This window comes from Astatotilapia calliptera, chromosome 22 (assembly GCF_964374335.1).
Source record: "Astatotilapia calliptera chromosome 22, fAstCal68.1, whole genome shotgun sequence".
In the NCBI taxonomy this organism is placed as follows: Eukaryota; Metazoa; Chordata; class Actinopteri; order Cichliformes; family Cichlidae; genus Astatotilapia; species Astatotilapia calliptera.
In genome coordinates, this window is record NC_137442.1 from 36,698,419 (window position 1) to 36,719,167 (window position 20,749).

The window sequence follows — 20,749 nt, forward strand, 5'->3', positions numbered from 1 at the left end:
CTACTTTTAGATTCCTCTTTGGTGAGTGCCACTTTTGCCTTGAAATGATGTTGTGAATGTATTCTTGTCTCCAGCGGCTCCAGAACTGCTCTGCAAGGAACTGCACGCGGCGCCACCTCTTCTTGCTGTACAGGTCCTCATTTGAAAAGGCACCAGGTGGGGGCAACGGTGCATTGGATTTCATGTGCAGCAGATGATTGGGTGTGAGCGGTTCTAGGCTGTTGGGGCTGTTCAAGTTATCTATAGTCAGAGGTCTGCTATTGACTATAGCCATGGCTTCATAGAATAACGTCCGCAATGAAGCATCATTGAGTCTGTCATGAGCCAGTGACAGAGTGGTATTCAGCACACTTCTGACAGTCTTTATCTGACGTTCCCACACTCCCCCTGTATGACTAGCATGGGGTGCGTTCATCACAAAGTCACATTGTTTTTCAGTCAAGTATGTATTTAGTCTCTGAGTGTCTAGCTCATTTAAAGCTGCTTTAAACTCATTCTGAGCACCAACAAAGTTCGTTCCCTGGTCACATTGGATGTGTCGAACTGCACCTCTGATTGAAATGAAACATCTTACTGCATTAATAAATGCATCAGTAGACAAGTCCTCTAAGAACTCGATGTGAATGGCACGAGAACAAAAGCAAGTAAGTAGGAGTCCGTAACGTTTGTGTGGTTTTCTTCCCTCTGTTGTCACAAATGGACCAAAATAGTCCATGCTGCAGTGTGTGAAGGGAGGAGAGGGCTCTAAGCGATGTGGAGGTAGGTCACTCATCCTCTGACCCTCTGGAGCTTTGCGGAGTCTGCGGCAGATCACACATTGTCGGATGAATGAGGCAACTGTTTTACTCATTCCAGGAATCCAGTAGCCACTGGATCTGATTTCATTTATGGTGAATCCCTTTCCTTGGTGTTTTACTTTGTTATGAAAGTGAGATATTATGAGTTTGGCTGCACAATGTTCTTTTGGGATCACGATCGGGTGTTTGAAGGTGTCACTCGTTGCATGCTGGAGTCTCCCTCCCACCTTGAGGAGACCATCTGTATCCATGAAAATGTCCAGTTTAAACAGTTTGTTATGATGTGGGAGCTGTTCTCCTTTCTTCAGCTGTTTTATTTCCTGTTCATACGCTTGACTTTGTACATGTCGAATGATCACAAGTTCAGCATTTTTCTGCTCACTCACTGTAGCTGATGCATTTGACTTGATGTGTCTAGCCCTTCTTATGAGACGTGCTACAGCCTTAATTGCTTTGGACCAGGAGGAGAACTTACTTAGACATTCAGCAAGACTTACAGTGTCTGTGACTTTAGTTAACATTGTCTGTACTTTTCTGACTTCTGGATCTCCTATGGTCAGATCCAGCTCGACAGGTTGTGCTGTGGGCAGTTCATTTTTGTAGTTCTCATTCTTGTTCAACCTTCTCCTTAAGTGTTCCAGTCTGATCTCTGCAAGCCTTTTGTTGTCTGGTAAGTTTGGCCTTTGCTTGAATGGAAGAGGCATCTCACAGTGTCCTTGTTCGTTTTTCTTTATCCCTTCCTTAAGTTTTTCCAGAAAAACGAGATCCTCTTGTGTCACGTGCCTTTGTAATCCGATTGAAGAACATTGATCATGTCCATTGGTGTTACAGCAGGCATTTCCTTTATCATGACCCTATGGCACAGACTTGTTTCAGTTTCATTTGACTCTGATGAGCCACCAACAATGCTCCACCCTAGGTCTGTCTGTATGGCAAATGGCTCATTGTCTTTTCCGAGCAGAACCTGTTTTGGAGCTAGAGTTCTTGGACAGTTAAATCCAATGAGTAGTCCAACATCACAACTCAGGAGAGGGGGTATCTGATCAGCGATCTCTGACAGATGGGGCCATTGCCTTGCAGTTTCATTTGTGGGTATGTTGTCATAGTTAAATGGGATGTACTCCTTTGTGTAGGAGGGTGGAAGGTCAATGTGAACATCTGAATTATAACCTCTCACACGTAACCCTGCTACTCTCTGACTTTTGACTGTCATGTGAACTCCCAGCATCGTGGTTAGTTTTAGCTTAACTGGATGGGATGCTGCTTGTAACTGGTTAGTTATCTCCTCACTGACAAATGTGTTGTCACTTTGTGTGTCTAATAAAGCGTACACAAGCTGCTCTTTAGATGGACTCTGAGTAGTGGAAACCCACACAGGAACAATCATGGAGGTACTACCTGATTGACCCACCTTAGTAACATTCAGAGCTGTGGCTGCCATGGTATCATTTTCTGTGGTTGAAGCGACGTTTGTAGAGCTCTGAGGCCTTTCATTTGCCATGTGACTCTCATTGTGCAAACAGGTGGGGTGTCGTCCTTTGCAAGTGTCACATTTGTGGCGATGACGACAGTCTCTGGCATTGTGGCCCACCTTTAAGCACCCGTAGCACAGTTTATTTTCCTTCACAAATGTCCGTTTGTGGTCTAGTGACTTCTCTGAGAAGCTTGGGCACTTTGACAACTGATGACTTTCATCTTTGCAGAACATGCAGGCCACCTTTAACCTTGTGTCATTTGACTTAGTTTTTTCTCCTTGTACTGTGGCTTGTGTAGTAAAGACTTGAGTCACAGATCTGTTTGGTTTGGTCTCCCTTATGTATCTTTTCTCCAAGGATGAGCTGCATGAATAGAGTGCATATGAAGAAGTCACAGGATTACATGCGATTACATGCAATTTCTGCCTCGAGTGCTACAAACTCTGCAAAATCCTTGAAAGAGGGAAAATCTTTGCCTTTCATGAGAGCAACTGTGACTTGACGGTTCCAACGCGTTGCAAGCCATTCTGGAATCTTATGCAATAACTTTTGGTTTTCCTCACAGTCACTTAGTATCTCTAAGCCCTTTACATGTGGTGTTGCTTGCAGACAAGTTGTGAGAAAATCAGAAAAGGCCCGTAGACCTTCTGCATCTTTTGAGTGGATTTTAGGCCACTTTGACAGTTTGTCTCTGAATGCCTTTTGAACATCAAATGGCTGACCGTAGCGTTGGTCAAGTCTTTTCCATGCATCTTTGTATGCCTCTTCATCACTGCGGTAGAACGTGCCCTCAAGACACTTAAGAGCAGGACCAGTGATATACCTTTTTAACAAATGCAGTTTTTCAGCTGGAGATATACCTTTGTGGCCCACCAGTGAGATGAAGGAAGCCTTCCATTCGATGTAGGTGATGGGATCTCCGCTGAACACGATGGGCACAGGCACTGGAATTCTGCTTACTGCTATGCTGTCTTGAATAGCTTTAGCCAGCTGCAATACGTCTGTGGGAGGCGATGGAGTGACAATTTGTGAGTGCAGTTGTTGTAGAGGATTATTGACAGGGATGGATGCATATTGTTCCACTTGTGGGTGATATGAACCTGTAGAGAGCTCTGAGGCTGGTTGTGCAAAGCTTTGGTTGATAACAGACATCCCATTGCTCTGTAACATTAACTGACTGTCCATATCAACTTTAAACTCTTTGTCATAAATCTCTAATTTTGCACGTGCTGCTTGCCTTTCCTTTTCTGCTTGTAAACGCTCTAGTTCAGACCTTTGTGCATCCAATTCCCTCCTGTGTTTCTCTTCCATTTCTCTTATTTTTTGTTTTATTTCCTCTTGTGTGATTTTATACTGAGCTTCTTTTGCAGCTAATTCTGCAGCAGCATCGATTATTTTGGCTGCAATGCTTGCTTCAGATTGGTAACTTGACTGTGATGCAGTACCAAATATGGACTTAGCATGTTCATAAGCTAAGAGCTGATGAAGGCGCTGCCTTTCTCTATCTGCATCATACTCATCTATAGCTGCTAAACGCTCAGATATGATTTTCATAATGTCCTTTGTCACTGATTCACAAGAGTCCATTTTGCGCCTTATGACATGGGATGGTTCATTATGCTCTCTATATTCACTGTATGCTTTTGTCATATCATTTACGGTCCTTTCAATATCATCAGCCATTTCTGCTAACCGTGAATCTGATAAATCATTTTTCAGGTCTTCTCTGTATACTCTGACCTGGCCTTTCCAATGTTCATAAATGGTTAGCAGTTTCTTCTCTCTTTTATTCTGTTCATCCCTTTGATATAAGAGCATTTTCTCCATGGGCACACTGAGCCGTTCTGATCGCCTTGGGAACATTTCATTAGCTGTTTCATCAGCTTCGCATGTTAATTCCTTTCGTTGTTCCTTTTCGTTTAACTGACCTCCTTCTATATTTTCCATTTTGAGAGCAATTGCTTGTTACCGGACCGTTGCTGTAGCTTGCTGCTCCGTGCCGTGCCGTTACCGTTCCGATCGCAGGAAGCTCTCGCTCTCGCTGCTCCCGGAGGTAAGCTCTTACTGTAGCGAACCCCCCGAATGAAGGATGACACTTTACTGATGACGTTTTGAAGGTTTAATGGCAGTAAACCATCAATCTCACCGTAAGAGCTGGGGATGTATACATAGAAACAGCGTGTAAGCAAAATAATCCACACTCTTACAATCGTAAACCTTATAACATGAAGTTCGTTTCAACGTAACATTTAACAAATGTAGCGACTGTCACAAAAACATCTAAACGTCTCCTTATTTACATCATAACCATACCTTGTGCCTGTATCAAGGGGGCTGCTAATGACAAAAGAAATCACCATAGGCTCCGTTAAGCCATCACTTTTCTAAACTCCCGCGACTGCTGCTGAAAACTGCGCCAAAAACAGTTTTACAGGAAATCGTCCCATCAAAATAAAAGCTTCTACACACGGACAGGAAGTTGGTAGTAGAAAACAGGAATGAGTGCCAAAATAAAGTGCAAGGGAAGGCATTCAGGGTTATTTACAAGTTATGTTATCAATTATGTTTTTAAATTGTGTTTGCATGATTTCAGTTAGTCCTTGGAAGCAAAACAAACCTATAGGTTTGTTTTGCTTCCAAGGACTAAGGATTTATCTTCAGCCCGCTTTAACCATTAATATGACCTCTAGCTTGTTTTGTTTTTAGGCAAGCATTTGAAATGGTCAATGTAAAATGTGAATTAGAAAGTTGTAGGAAGCTGAGATGATGACCTATTTGATATATGTCTCTAATTCTTGTATTCATTGATTAAGGTTTTTGTGACATTACTTTATCCTGAATCTCTAAATCTGATCTGATGGTCTCAAAGTTAGCACCACAGAGCAAATGTATCCTAAATGATCAAATTAAATCTGTTATCCATTATTTTTGATTGGACTACATACTGATTTCTTTAGTAAGGTTGTGTTATACTTGACTCCGGTGTGAATCTGGAGGGCGGTACAGCCACCAGTATTGTTTTCTTTTTTAAAATACTGAGTTTATTTCCTGATGAGATATCAGATTGATGCCCTCCTAAGCGTCATAAATAGTGAATATCAACCCCAACTTGCCAACGCTTCTTTAAATCTCTGTTCATGAAAATGAAATCCTTAAAGAATAAAAAGCTCTGGATACATCTGATCAAAGCAAAGCCACATGTTCTTTGTTTTCTTTTCTGCCTTTGCAGGTATAGAAACCACCATTTTTTCTGAAAAGGCACAACCTGCAAAAAGAAAGCCTTTGTATTTACTTTGTTTCAAGAGTTTGTCAGTAAAAAGGTAATTCCTTTAATATGGTTACTTGTTAAAACAGTTACCTGAGCCACAGGACGGTGTACTTGTTCACGGCATGTTCATGGATGCCTGTCGCTGGGACGATGTCGGCATGGTGATTGATGACGCGCTGCCTCGGGTTAGGAACGCCATGCTGCCGGTGGTGCACTTTGAGCCACAGCAGAACTACGTCCCAGAGCCCGACCTCTACCACGCTCCTCTGTACAAGACCTCAGCCAGAGCTGGCACTCTGTCCACCACAGGTACACACCTGATGTATCCAAAGTCACTCCCTGGAAACCTTTTTACATTTAAAGTCATGACACATTTTATACTATCATAAGGCCAAGAGTTCGTTTTTGGGCATTGCTGGGAGTTTTGGTGGGATACAGCGCCCGTCCCTGTTACCAACATATAATGTCAAAAAAAGAAAAAAGGATGTTTGCTCAGATTGTTTCCTCACCCTTCATGTCTCTCTCCCTTCAGGTCACTCAACTAATTTTGTGGTGACAGTAATGCTTCCCTCCCAGCGACACAGCGACTACTGGATATCCAAAGCCTCCGCACTCCTGTGCCAGTTGGATGATTAAATGTTTATTCCAGTGCAAAGCAGAATTTTGAATGGCACCAAAACATTTGCACAAACTTGAATTAATTTTGTGTACAACACAGACCGTAATAAAAATTTCACTCTAACTGATGTTTCTGCGTCCTTCATCTCGCACATGTGTTTGACTACATTTATTTATATAACAAACTCTTTAGAAAGGAGACGTCCCATTTTCACAGTGGAAGCACTACACTGCCTTACACTGCTTCATTTCATCTGTCAGTTAACAAGTCACAAGAAGCAGAGGTAGCAAAGGTAGATGAGTTTAAATACCTGGTGTGAGCCATCACTATCCAAGGCAGCACACGGTGAACAAGAGAGGCAAGGTGGAGTGGGTGGAGATGAGTGACAGAAGGATAACTGTAAAAGTGAAAGGAAATTTTTTTAAGTTGATGGCTTCGTGAAAACAAGAAAAGCAATGTTTTAGAAAAACTAAGAATTCTATTTTTTTATTTAGGCATTTATTAGACAAATAAGGCAAATATACCCAAATTTGAAGCAGGAAACTGTACGGTGGCCCATAAAGACAAAGCATGTACAAACTCCAAGACACTTACAAATTCCAAATAGCACGCACAAACTCCAAAACACGTACAAAATCCAAAACACATGCAAACTCCAAAACACGGACAAACTCCAAAACACATGCAAAATCCAAAACACATGCAAAATCCATAACACGTACAAAATACAAAACACATGCAAACACCAAGACACGTGCAAAATACAAAACACGTACAAACTCCAAAACACATGCAAAATACAAAACACGTACAAAATTCAAAACACGTGCAAACTCCAAAACACATACAAAATACAAAACACATGCAAACTCTAAAACACATACAAAATCCAAAACACATGCAAACTCCAAAACACATACCAAATCCAAAACACATGCAAACTCCAAAACACATGCAAAATACAAAACACATGCAAAATACAAAACACGTACAAAATTCAAAACACATGCAAACTCCAAAACACATACAAAATCCAAAACACATACAAAATCCAAAACACGTACAAAATCCAAAACACATGCAAACTCCAAAACACATACAAAATCCAAAACACATGCAAAATCCAAAACACATGCAAAATCCAAAACACGTACAAAATCCAAAACACATGCAAACTCCAAAACACGTACAAAATCCAAAACACGTGCAAAATCCAAAACACATGCAAAATACAAAACACGTACAAAATACAAAACACGTACAAAATCCAAAACACATGCAAAATACAAAACACATGCAAAATACAAAACACGTACAAAATACAAAACACGTACAAAATACAAAACACGTACAAAATACAAAACACATGCAAACTCTAAAACACATACAAAATACAAAACACATGCAAAATACAAAACACATGCAAAATACAAAACACGTACAAAATACAAAACACGTGCAAAATACAAAACACGTGCAAAATACAAAACACATGCAAAATACAAAACACGTACAAAATACAAAACACATGCAAAATACAAAACACGTACAAAATCCAAAACACGTGCAAAATACAAAACACGTGCAAACTCTAAAACACGTACAAAATACAAAACACGTGCAAAATACAAAACACGTGCAAACTGTAAAACACGTACAAAATACAAAACACATGCAAAATACAAAACACGTGCAAACTCTAAAACACATACAAAATACAAAACACATGCAAAATACAAAACACGTGCAAAATACAAAACACGTACAAAATACAAAACACGTACAAAATACAAAACACGTACAAAATCCAAAACACATGCAAAATACAAAACACGTACAAAATCCAAAACACGTACAAAATACAAAACACATGCAAACTCCAAATCACAACGGAAGTGCTCCAGGACGCTAGGGGCAGTGTTGAGCTCGACTTGCAAAATAAACGGCAAGTTTGTTGCAAACACATGGGCTCTAGTCTCTGTTGCGCTTCCCAGGTTGCCTAGCAACCATGATACTAACAGCTGGAAACGTGTCATACAACTTTGTTTGACAGAAATGAAGGAGAACATATTTTTTTTCATTTGTTTGTTTGTTTCTACAAGAGCTTTGTGTGATTTGATGAGTATCTGAGGCTGAGACCACAGGACAGTAAAACATGATTGTTGGGCTTCATTTCTGTACTGAACAGTCATTTAACTTACTTACAGTCATTTAAATAACAATTAGCTAATGTTGTTCATGAGACTAAAGTCATATCACTTTGGTAATGTAAATATAATATGGCCAATATTATGGTTATTATATTAGTCATTATTAGCTATTACAGCAGTGAACATGAACTCTTTGTCAAATACTGAGCTTCAGTACAGATTCAAGTTGCAGTTATTTACATGTCTTACCACCTTAAATCTTCACTCAAAGACAAGTATATAGGAATGACTACCAAATTTATTTGCCACTGAAGCAGAAGGATGGCATCTGAATAACACCTCTCTTGACATGCCTAGATGACATTGAAGCTTGGTTGGCTCTAAACTTTTTAAATGTGAATGAAAAGAAAACAGATTTGTTGGTGTTTGGACCCAGTGGCTCCTGTGAGTCCTCTTCTTTTCATTTGGAACCCCTGGAAGTTTATTTTAAACCTGTTGTTACTGCCCTTGGTTTTAAGTTGAACCAGTCCATTTTTATCATTTAAGGCGACTGGCAAGAGTGAAATCTTTTCTTCCTAGGCAGCACTTTGAAACCGTGATCCATGCTTTTATTTCTTCCCCTGTGGACTACTGTAACGCACTTTATGTGGGGGTCAGTCAGTTGTTACTCTGACATCTGCAGCTGGTTCAAAATGTATATTGACAGTGCATATATAGGTGTATCATATATAAGAGACAAATGTTGTTCCTTCAGTATGTTGGCATTACTAAATTTGGCTCAATGCTTACATACATGTGTAAAAAGAAAATGTACAAGCTGTGATAACTGTGTCTGATAGAATGAAGAGTAGACTGATATATGAAATATTCCTTTATTGGGTGAGAAAATCAGACCATGTCATAACTGCTGTAAGTCACACAGAATAGATATCAGAGCCTTAAACAGGCTGACGTCTGCTAAATGGGTCAAACTGGGCAGAAAGTCTACAAACACATAACATCCTTATAGAATATGATGTAACACTATAGATCAACTTAGCTCAGAATATATAAAGCATATAAACAGTTACAGCAATATGATGCAACACACACAGCAGCTACTGATCCAAAATACTCAAAGCTTCATAGAACTGAAACCAACATTTATTTTAGCTCCATTCTGCTGCTGATACAGACTTTAGGTTTCTGAACATTAAACTTGTTGCTGCCTTTCATAGTGTGTAGCTTGAAGGCCCTGAGTACTCTGAGTACTTTCTCCCACACTGGAAACACTGGGATGATCACATTATTTGAACATTACCTAATAAGACTGATTCAGCACAGACAGTTATGTTAAACTTTTCTAGCAGTCCTTCACAAACAGGGAACAGTCTGTCTATTCTCTCCATCTGTCAGCTGCTGCTGGCTCTTCCTCCTCCTCTTCCTCACACACTGCTGAGTTTGTCCTGGTGGATCATCAGGGCTGCAAAGCCTCACAGATGATGTGCAGCAGTGGCTCCCTCAGTCTGTCCTCACTCTGGACACTTGCAGTTGTCACACATAGAAATCAAATGTGTGATAAGCTGCAGGATTCAAACACAAGTGTAACTTATAAACACATGTTCATACTTTTATTCCACAATCAGAGAGAAAGAAACAGAGAGAGAGTGCAGGACAGACAGACAGGTGACAGTCTCAGGTGTACACACTGCTACACAACAGCACAGAGAAGCAGGATTTAGTGTTTGTGTCATTACGAGTGTAAACAAGAAGAGTTCCAGATGGTGCAGTGGACACATGTGTGACTGCTGTGATTAAAGCATCTTTCTTTCAGCTTAACGAGTGAACCGTCAGCTGACTGACATGACTGACTTTAATTATGCATAAAATCATCACATTCTCTGTAAGATTAAGCTCAGCTATTGAACGGCGAATATTTTGAAGTAAAGGCTTTAAAACCAAGTTAGTACAAACGTCGCTAATGTCACATAACTTTCCCGACATGTTGCCAACAGTAATTTTTTTATGTTCTTCATTATAAAAACATTTGCACATAAATAAGTGACATAATATTCAGTACTTACTTCTGAAAGTTTACTCTTCGTCCGCTCCGCTTCCGCCGTTTTTTAAATTATCCACACCACCGCCGAGCTATGAAGTCTGGGATATGTTGGGCCATGAAGGCTACACCGACCCATCCTTAAAATTCAGGGAAATTAAGGACGCATTTGAGGGCCGCATGTAGAGCAGCCTTTGAATTGGGACAGTCTTCGTCGTGTCGCTGTGACGTAATCGGCCTTAAAATGCGGCCTTTAAGGAGAAGGGTCTGGCTGCAGCCACTGTGGAGCTCCACACTAACCAGAAACACGTGACCTCCACAGTAGCCAGAAGCACGTGACCTCCACAGTAGCCGGAAGCACGTGACCTCCACAGTAGCCGTAAACACGCATGGATACCGTGGAAGTCTTGCAAGTTGATCGCAAAGGTTGGTTAAGTCTTTCTTAAATAAATTTGCCGTTAGTGATTTCATAATTCTAGGAATCGTCTAGTTTTCTTACAATAATCATGTTGCCACTTTTTTTGCGTTACAACAACATTCCTCCTTATTTTAATGTTTTTTCATCGTGCTCCATGGCAGAGAAACACACAGATATGCTTTTTCCTGGGCCTGGTTTCAGTAAGAGAGCTGGATTAACGGCTTCTGTGGGCGAGAAGAAGCAAAAAACACATTTTGCATTAGAGTATGATTTATTGTTGGCATCAGAGATGCGAAATAACGAATACTTCAATACTGTACTTAAGTAGAATTTTCTGGTATCTTTACTTTACTGCTGTACTTTTTTGTGCCTACTGTATACTTCTTTATACTTCTACTTCTCACATTGTAGCACGCGTATCTGTACTTTGTAATCCGTACATTTGTAAATCAGCCCCCCGCACGCGTGCTTTGGACGCAAGATTACTTCAAAATTTTGTACATAAATGATATTTTAGACCCTGTACTTCTTACTTCGACTTGACTAAAAAGTCGAGTCAGTGCTTTCTAAACAGAGGTATCTAAACTGTAGTAAGGAACGTGTGCACTTGTGACACCTTTGGTTAGCGTCAACACTGTAAATTTCGTCACAAACAGATTTATATATTTATCAATACTTCTATTCGTCATTCTATTCTGTACAGCTTTTTTATTGCCCAGATTTTAGTTAGCCCCTGTTCAATTGACTGTTATATGTCAATAGAAACATGTCTCACAAATTAAAGTGTCTTGTAAAATATTTGTGGGGTTTTTTTCAAGGATTTTCTTCCCAAATCTATTACATGCCAACTGTAAATTGTTATTTCTGCTAAAACCTTAACTTAAATGTGTATGTGGTGTTTATCTGTTTCTCTCTCTGTTTTAGATGCACTTATCAATCTGGAATTCGGGCTTAAAGCCAGAATTGCAGGAATGCAACACGTGTTGCAGAGGACTCTTTCACTGCCCTCTGTGCCCCACTTTCAGCCCTACTGTCAGGGCAAAGATTGAGGAGCATCTAAGTGTGCATATAAAAAATGCTTTGCCTTTCAAAGGTATGTTTGTATTAAATATACTTTATAGTTATAAATATGCACTTTTTTAAGCACTTCTGCAGTATCTTTGTTGACTTAAAAGTTGCTGTTGATATTGTACAGTTCAGTTCATTCATCTGCAACAAAAATAGTGTTTTTATAAAATATATTTTTATTTAGTTTTCACCACTTTCCTAGACATAACTTTTGTGATCCATACCATTTTGCTTTCATTATTGAGGTTGGCTTGGATGTTTTTGTTAACATGTACAATCTGATTGTTAGACAAATTGGTTGCATTCTATACAACTACATTTAAATTACATCTGTTTGTTTGTTTGTTTGTTTTTTTCTCTTACAGATAAAATGATATGCCGGTGCAGGCTGGCTTGTAGGACAACAGGACACTTTCACTGCCCTGTCTGTAATCTTACAATCATACGGCGTGGGGATATGGCAAGGCATTTATTGTCTTGTCAGCATTCTTCAATACCAAGTCAGCCACCATTATCAGGACTGCTCCCCGCTGAACTCTCCGAGGAGACCCGTATTCCTCCGGCAGTACTCTTCGAGGAGCCCCGTCTCCCCCCCAAGGTTTTGTCTTTGGGATCTGAACCATTTTCTGAGTCTTTGTTAGAACATTCATATGCTCTACCCTCTGTGTTCAATAAAACTGCAGCTGATGGAAAGTCCATGAAAATGACATGCCCTCACTGTGGCCTTGCTCTTCGTACCAAAAACTACAAGGCTCACATGATGAGGAAGCACTCCAACCAATCAATAGATGTTTGCCTGGCCAGTCATCTGCAGTGTGTTTGTGTAGATGAAACTACAGGGTTATTTGCTGTGCAGAGAACTGGCCATGGGTTTTCTGTGCCAGTTCACGTTCAGAGGAAAACATGGGGGATGTCTCACAATATCAGATGTGAGCTGGAGGAATGTCAGCAATACCAGTTGCTGGCCCAGCGGAGCGGACTAGGCTTCAGTTTATGTGAGCACCTTCGCTCACTAGATTACTGCCGAGAAACTGTAAAGGAGGTTTTTCTTCAAGAGCACATCGTGATGGAAATGGTGGACCTTAAATTTTTTGGAGAGGCCAAAGCTGCTACATGCATAAAGAGACAGAAAGCTGCCCAGATGGCACATGCTCCACTTTGTGTGATTGTGGATTTTGGTGGATCCTCAACACAGATCTGTTTGTCTGTATTTGAGCCGGAAATACACAGTTTCTGCCGTCTTGGCAGAATATTTGTGACTTACAATGCTCTGAGGAACACCTGGCATTGTGCTTGTGCAAAGCCTCGAATATCATGTCCTCATAAAAACATAGCTAAATGGCATCTCTTCCAGACACAGAGAGACATCTTCAAATCAACTGTACCACTATCATCAGGCACCCCATCACAGATGACTCAGGAGATTTCTTCCTTTGAGGACAATGCTGCCGTCGAAAGGAGTACACGCTATATTTTTAAAGAGAAAAAAATACCTGGATCTCTTCCAGAAAATATCATCTCACAGAAAATGGATCATCAGAAACAGCTCTTTCCATGTGAAACGTTGTGCCAGGTGTGCCCAGAGCACCCAAAACTTGATGAGGCTGTTCTAGTTACCAATAAAGCGAGGATTGTCAGCATGATGGGAGTGATTGAGAGTAAGTTTTAATGAATAAGATTAAACATCAGTGTGAAATAATTAGTTATAATTGTTCCTATACTAATGTTTTGACATTAATGTGATTTGTCTTTAACAGATGTTTCAACACACCATAGATCGTGTCCTCGGTGCCACATGGTCTACAGGTACCAGGAGTGGACAGATGGGCTTCACAACTTTGACAACCATGTTGTTTTGTCTCTTGAACTTTGCCTTTTTTTGAGAGAAAATCTGCAGGTGAGGATCACAAAAATAAAATATACTCATCTGAAGATTGCTTTAAAAATGTGTTTGTGTCATTATGATATTTTGGTGCCCAAATTTAAATATCTGTGTAATCATAGTCTTCTTCACCCTATTGTCATATTACAGAACCATGTATCTGCTTCAAGGGTCATTGACTCATTGGAGGGCTTAAGAAGAGTGAAGTTTCCTTCTCGGGATACCATTTTCCATGCTTATTGCCATTTTGAGGCTTTGACTGACGCAGAATACATGTACTCCTGCATAAACTGTGGGTTTCACCCCCCTGTGGTAGTTATGGACTTACACAGAAAAGGGGTGTTCAAGTTAGCAGGTAAGTTTAATGTACATTTGTGTATATAGTTCATTGTGTACATTATGTGCATGTTTTTATGAGTCAATTTATTATAGTGAGTGACCTCAAAGCCCCGGAAGACTTCAATGGTGAACATGACATTGAAGGTTTTTGGAACTCTATTCACCTGGAAATGATAAGCCGTGGGTTTTTTCCAAGTGAGTGATGGCAAAAACTTTTTGAAAGTCATTCAGTGTTTTAAAGTAATTTAGATTGTAATTAAAAACATGCCATTTTCTGTAGGCGGTGTGAAGAATCCATTTTCCGTTCCACCAAGTTACACGCACTGGGCACCATGGATCGGGAGTGAAACTCGAACAAGTGACATTGTGCTTAACACAGAGTTTAAAAAAGTAGGAACAAGCTCTTCACATGAAGCAAAGCTTAGCAGTGTCACAGAAGACCGTCTGTTGGATGAACTTGCCAAACAAAAGGTAACATTGCTTTGAAGTTTTCAGAATATGTGACATAAAGTTCTGGGGTTGTTCCATTTACAGTTTTCCCTAATTGCTGTCAGGTTGGAGTGGTAAGAAAATTGTGTAAAGCATGCAACATCGACTCCAAAGGCTCCCGCTTTGATCTCATCACCAGACTGAGGGAGAAGATGAAGAGCAGGCAGACATATGATAAGGTCTTTCAAAGCATATGGGGTGCCTCTGGTAAGCATCACTTAGCGATTATTAGAAGTAGCATTAAAAAATGTAATTACAATTACAAACAACTTTTTAAATCTTTGCTTGCAGGAGGATGGTCTGTAATACTATGTCCACATGGCATTGTATACAGTGTTAAATTTAATCTTCGTGCTGAAAGTCTCCGGGATTTTGCTGACCTTCTCCTGTCCTGGAAGCACATGCCAAACGTCTGTGTTTACGATTTTGCGAGGGGTTTGGCAGCACACACCAATTTGCGGGTTCCTGATAAACTGCCATTTCATCCACATTCAATTCAATTCAATTCAATTTTATTTATATAGCGCCAAATCACAACAAAAGTCGCCTCAAGGCGCTTCATAGATACAGAGAAAAACCCAACAATCATATGACCCCCTATGAGCAAGCACTTTGGCGACAGTGGGAAGGAAAAACTCCCTTTTAACAGGAAGAAACCTCCGGCAGAACCAGGCTCAGGGAGGGGCGGCCATCTGCTGCGACCGGTTGGGGTGAGAGAAGGAAGACAGGATAAAGACATGCTGTGGAAGAGAGACAGAGGTTAATAACAGATATGATTCAATGCAGAGAGGTCTATTAATACATAGTGAGTGAGAAAGGTGACTGGAAAGGAAAAACTCAATGCATCATGGGAATCCCCCGGCAGCCTACATCTATTGCAGCATAACAAAGGGAGGATTCAGGGTCACCTGGTCCAGCCCTAACTATATGCTTTAGAAAAAAGGAAAGTTTTAAGCCTAATCTTAAAAGTAGAGATAGTGTCTGTCTCCCGAATCCAAACTGGAAGCTGGTTCCACAGAAGAGGGGCCTGAAAACTGAAGGCTCTCCCTCCCATTCTACTTTTAAATACTCTAGGAACAACAAGTAGGCCTGCAGAGCGAGAGCGGAGCGCTCTAATAGGGTGATATGGTACTACAAGGTCATTAAGATAAGATGGGGCCTGATTATTTAAGACCTTGTATGTGAGGAGCAGGATTTTGAATTCAATTCTGGATTTAACAGGAAGCCAATGAAGGGAAGCCAAAACAGGAGAAATATGCTCTCTCTTTCTAGTCCCTGTCAGGACTCTTGCTGCAGCATTTTGGATGCTGCACATGAAGGTCGACTTGCTGAGCCCACTGAGGAAAATGTCAAGGCTGCACAGGATGGAAGCCTGAAAGTGAATCTTCCATGGCTACATGAAAGGATGGATAGTGTAAATGAAAATCCTCATCCTGTCACTGGATCATCTGACCATTATGTCCTGTATGACAGATTTCATGAGGGAAATACAAAAGATCCCAAGGACATATTACGCAGAATTCAACTTGTCCCGGAGCTGAAAGGCTGGCTGAACAGTCAAGTTGTTGAACAGTTCTTTGCAAACATGAGGAAAAGCAATTACTTTTTAAGTAATATGAGTCCATCCACACATGTGTTTCTGATGAGAAATATAAATCATCATTGTAACACTGTCACCAACAAGAAACTTCTGGAGAGGCAGCTAAGACATGGTCGACTTGGAAAGATCAATATCTCATTGTCGGCACTGGGTCAAGCTGTCGTAGGTAAGTACATGCATTGTGTCATGACCAGAACGCTACCATTGTTTACATGTTAGGTTTGTTCCTATCTGTGTATATTCTTTTCTTTGTGTACCTAGCCCCACTGGTGTGCAATAAACCCAGAGAAATCACAGAAACGGTGTTGAACCCAGCACCTTCAGCGTCTGGTGACACTGGTAAAATTTCTTATTTTGAATAGTGATTCTCATATATAGGTGAAATAATAATCTTGCATTCATTATCTTGTTGTAGTTGATGGCTCATAAAAGAATTTGTTACATGCTGTTTCAAATGAATTTTGTCACGGGTAATGGGGGAAATACAGACTCAGTCGCGGAGCTCTGGATGCGAAGCAAACAGTGCGTTTATTTACAGTGCTCAAAACAGTCACAAAGCGAAGTACAAAAATCCAACGGTGATCATCTCCAAATTCCCAGTGGTGTGCAGGTGAGTCTCCCAAGTGATTATCTGAGTGTGTTTCTCCTCCGAGGGCTTAATCCAGCGGACTCCTTCTCTCCAACCTTCTGCTCCGTATCACTTCCTCCTATAAACAAGTGACGACAGCTACAGGTGAGAAGGGTAGCCGGCTAAGGCTATGTTAAAAGTAAGAAAACACTCTTTACTACCGAGCCTCCAGTACAATCCAGCGTCGACTGCCATCCAGACACATAGTTAAGTACCTCAGTCCACAACGAGGATGATCAGTGACAGCTGGATGGCAAATTAGGTGCAGGTGTGTCAGCCACTGGGTGGAGGAGGAGAGAGAGAGAAGCACACACATACACACACAGACAGGTCGCTCCGGGAAGGACCGTCCGACCATGACAGAATTTCCTTATAGAAATCCCTATAGAACCTCAGGAAAGAGTTGACAACAAGAAAGCCAATAGAAGGTCAACAGATGCAACTTTTCCTGACCTGTGTGGACCACCGTGCGAAGCTCTGACAAAGCCTGAGAACATTTTGGCCAGCCGTTCATCATGGTGTTTTGTACCGCACCCTGGCCAACAACAGCTTGTATGTTAAAGTTTTCAGATGTCGCAAAGTGCAACTTTTAGTGCTTATCTGATTTGGTCATCCACAGTCTATGACACCTATCTTTTTTTTTTTTAGCTCAACTATGTTCTGGACATCAGCAGACCCAAAGATGAGCTGATTGTTGAAACGTCTTCTGGATGCCTCACGCGGGCAGAATTTTGGACACTCCGTTTAAACAAAGAAATGGAATCGACCGTAAGTATTTTTTTTCTACGAATATGAAAAAATAAAGTGTACATTCATTGTTATCATGACTTTTTCTGTTTCAGATTGGAAATGGCTGTTTCGAGCTTATCACTAAAATTGTTCAGTCAAAGGTACTGTATGTTGTATATGATGATTGTCAAGCTTTAATTGAAAGAGTTGTTGTTTTAAATGTTTGTTTTTTTTAACATTCTAGGGGATAAGCATTTACATAGAAAATCTGTATGTCACCCGGACTTGGCTTGCACCCTATGGCTGTGATCCACTGCAGTCCTTTCCTGTAAGTGTACCGTCCTTTAAAGAAACAAGCAAGTAATCAAAATGATTTTTTTTAATAACTTTGGTGCGAGTTCATATACAGGATACTTAAAAATACAATTCTGTTTCAGACTGATGCTCAGAGGATGGACATCATAGTTCTCCCTCTCTGGACACCTGGTCATTTCCAGTTGTGTGTAAGTCTTGTTTTTTGACACGTACAAACTGTTAGAATTTTGCTATGTGTCTGAGATGTATTCAAGCTTTTATGACGCAGTTTCAAAAGTCTTTGATTGTGATCGCTTGCAATGACATTGTTTTCAGGTTTGAAGTCATGGCTAACTGTCTTTTAGGTACTGAAGCCACCTAAAAGAGAAATCCTCTTTCTTGACCCATTATACACCAAGGCAGGATTTGGTGGCCAACAATATGTTTCACTTTTGAGGTCACATTTTTATAAGTATTTTTGGTTTGTTCCGGAGTTTTCAGGAACCTGTTCAGTGTTCCAGGTTAAGTGCATCCCAGATCATGTTCTGCTGATCTTGAGTGTTCACACATACAGTACACTCACATGCTTTTTCTATAAACTATATCAGCAAGTTTCTGTGTGGAGTTTGCATGTTCTCCCCGTGTTTGCGTGGGTTCCCTCCGGGTACTCCGGCTTCCTCCCACCGTCCAAAGACATGCAGCTTGTGGGGATAGGTTAATTGGATAATCCAAATTGCCACTAGGTGTAACTGTGTGAATGAATGTGAGTGCGAATGGTTGTCTGTCCCTGTGTGTTAGCCCTGCGACAGACTGGCGACCTGTCCAGTCTGTCGCCCTATGACAGCTGGGATAGGCTCCAGCGCCCCCCGTGACCCTGAAAAGGATAAGCGGAAGCGAATGGATGGATGGATATATCAGCATGATGCTTCAACATTTTATTCTCATCTTCAAATTATGATCAAGTCAGTGATACTGTCTTTAGATGAGTTTCAGACATAAATAGGGTCTTCCAGTGTTCTATTTTTAACATAAAACACCATTAAAAATGAGTTTATAAAATATGCCAACCTTAACTTAAAGCTGTTAATGCTTTATTTTGACCAACTGTGAGCATGTGACTGTAGTTTTTCATTTTGTTATGCTGTTTTTTTGAGGTCGTGTTCCTAAGGCCTGTAGTTACACTTGGTGCTATTAGCAATAAACATTTCACACCCATCATGATGACATCTGTTAACTTGTGAATGTAACTGTCTTTAAAAAAAAAAGGAATCTTGCAGTGAAGATCATTCCCGGGCAGTGGTCAGAAAAAAAGAGCTTTGACTTGAAGGTATGTGCTAGTTTAAGTGTATGGTGAATGATATGAATTGCACTAGTCTTCTTTTAAGGGATTTTATTAACGAGCCTTTATTTTCAATGTAATACAGGGTTTTCCAAGCCAAGACTATGGAGTTGACTGTGGGATCTTCATGCTGATGGTAATTTTTCTCTTCTCTTCTTGAGATTCAGAAGCTAATTTAAGCTTGTAAAAAAAATGACATTTTCATTTTTTCTTCCAAATAGTCTGCTCTGTACGTGGCACTGGATGCTTCATTTGACTATACTATAGTAAGTATTCTATTTACTTTCACAGCAATGGAGTCTTGAATCTTTTGAAAGTTGTTAAATATGTTTCATATTAATATTTTACAGTCAGACATGCCCTACTTGCGTAAATGGTGGTGCTTGCTGTTGATGGAGAACTTTGATCTCAGGAGGTATTTATATTTTGACTTCTGTTCTATGTCGTGTCAAAGTTTACACACCTTAACAATATCAACATTTTCTGTTAAGCTCTGGCAAGCTATTTGCACACTGGAGAGAGGAAGCCAAAGCTGTGCTTGAAGGACAACACGTGCCCATTTTCAGACTGAAAAAGCGCAAGTTCCAGGAAGTCGGTCAGGTCAGTATTCACTTTAACCAGTAGTGTAATTACATGGTTAGTGACATTTGAATAACTGTTAAAAAACTGTTCTGCAACAGAGAAATAACTATGTTTTTATCCCCGTTTGCCTGACACAGGAGCCAGCAGTTGTTGAAGATCTGCGTCCTGCTGTGCAATGGGTTGTCCAAAATAAGGCACTTTTCCGTGGACACGTAACAATGCCCAAATATGTGTCCTTAAATCAAGGGGACCAGCAGAGGGTCTTAAGAGACATGTCAGAGGAAGAAGACACCGGAGCAAGGGACTTGTTCCTCTTTGTTTTTCAGTTTGCAGAGGACATGGAGCTCTTTTTGAATGCATGTGCTGATGAGCAGGGACTAAGGGTCAGTGCTATGTTTGACAAGTGATGGACAAATGAAGGCACTGGCTGTGTTTGTTTGTTTGTTTGTTTAATATGTTGTTGTTGTTTTTTTGCGTAGTACAAAATTCCAATTAAACTTATTTCAAAATGTTGTTCACTTGATTCTGTGTCCATACTTATAATAAAGGATTACAGTGTAACAGCATTAAATGTAAATGTAACAGCATTTTTTTTAAACTTGTAATTTCAAAATAAAAAGCTTATTGTTGATATTAATAGTAAAGAATTGTAATCAATAATACTTTTATACATTTTAAACATTAACACTCTGGGCTCTATCCTGGCCATCTGTGGACACTTCACTTATTCTTTTTTTTGACTACTGCACTGCAGTGGACCAAAACAATGACACGGGTTTGATCTTAAGGATCTAATAGTTGTGTGTGTTGTGCATGACATTGCCACACAAATATGTATTTGCAAGATAGAGTAGAATAAATTATGACGCATGAAATATTACATAGGCTGCAGGGAATTTCTGTTGATACAGACTATTGAGCTTTGAGTTTCCCAGTCAAACTTAGCTTTGAAGCACCTGCTAAAAACACTTTTACTCTTGTACATTTCATAACAAGACACCATAGCCAAAATATTAACAAAATATGTATTATTA

The 20,749-nt window shown here is 40.2% G+C and overlaps 2 protein-coding genes and 1 pseudogene across 3 annotated transcripts; all 3 read left to right on the forward strand.

The window, feature by feature from the left end:
* LOC113014572 (dynein axonemal heavy chain 6-like) overlaps positions 1–6,226 on the forward strand; it is a 51,933-nt pseudogene extending 45,707 nt beyond the window's left edge.
* A 7,129-nt stretch (positions 6,227–13,355) lies between these two features.
* On the forward strand, positions 13,356–16,505 carry LOC145423431 (HMG domain-containing protein 3-like). The gene is made up of 8 exons (XM_080295860.1): positions 13,356–13,491; positions 13,591–13,730; positions 13,866–14,070; positions 14,148–14,249; positions 14,335–14,525; positions 14,609–14,750; positions 14,835–14,978; positions 16,405–16,505. Exons 1-8 carry the CDS (start codon positions 13,362–13,364, stop codon positions 16,503–16,505), a joined length of 1,155 nt encoding a protein of 384 aa, XP_080151986.1. The 5' UTR covers positions 13,356–13,361.
* A 1,143-nt stretch (positions 16,506–17,648) lies between these two features.
* LOC145423670 (uncharacterized) lies at positions 17,649–20,137 on the forward strand. Of its 2 annotated transcripts, XM_080296381.1 has the most exons (8): positions 17,649–17,828; positions 17,938–18,003; positions 19,061–19,121; positions 19,219–19,269; positions 19,355–19,399; positions 19,484–19,548; positions 19,625–19,733; positions 19,853–20,137. In XM_080296381.1, the coding sequence occupies exons 4-8, from the start codon at positions 19,261–19,263 to the stop codon at positions 20,120–20,122; spliced, it is 498 nt and encodes a 165-aa protein (XP_080152507.1). In that variant the 5' UTR covers positions 17,649–17,828; positions 17,938–18,003; positions 19,061–19,121; positions 19,219–19,260; the 3' UTR covers positions 20,123–20,137. The 2 variants fall into 2 exon arrangements, with proteins under 2 accessions (XP_080152507.1, XP_080152508.1); XM_080296382.1 differs by having other exon boundaries at positions 17,649–18,003.
* The last annotated feature ends 612 nt before the right edge of the window (positions 20,138–20,749 follow it).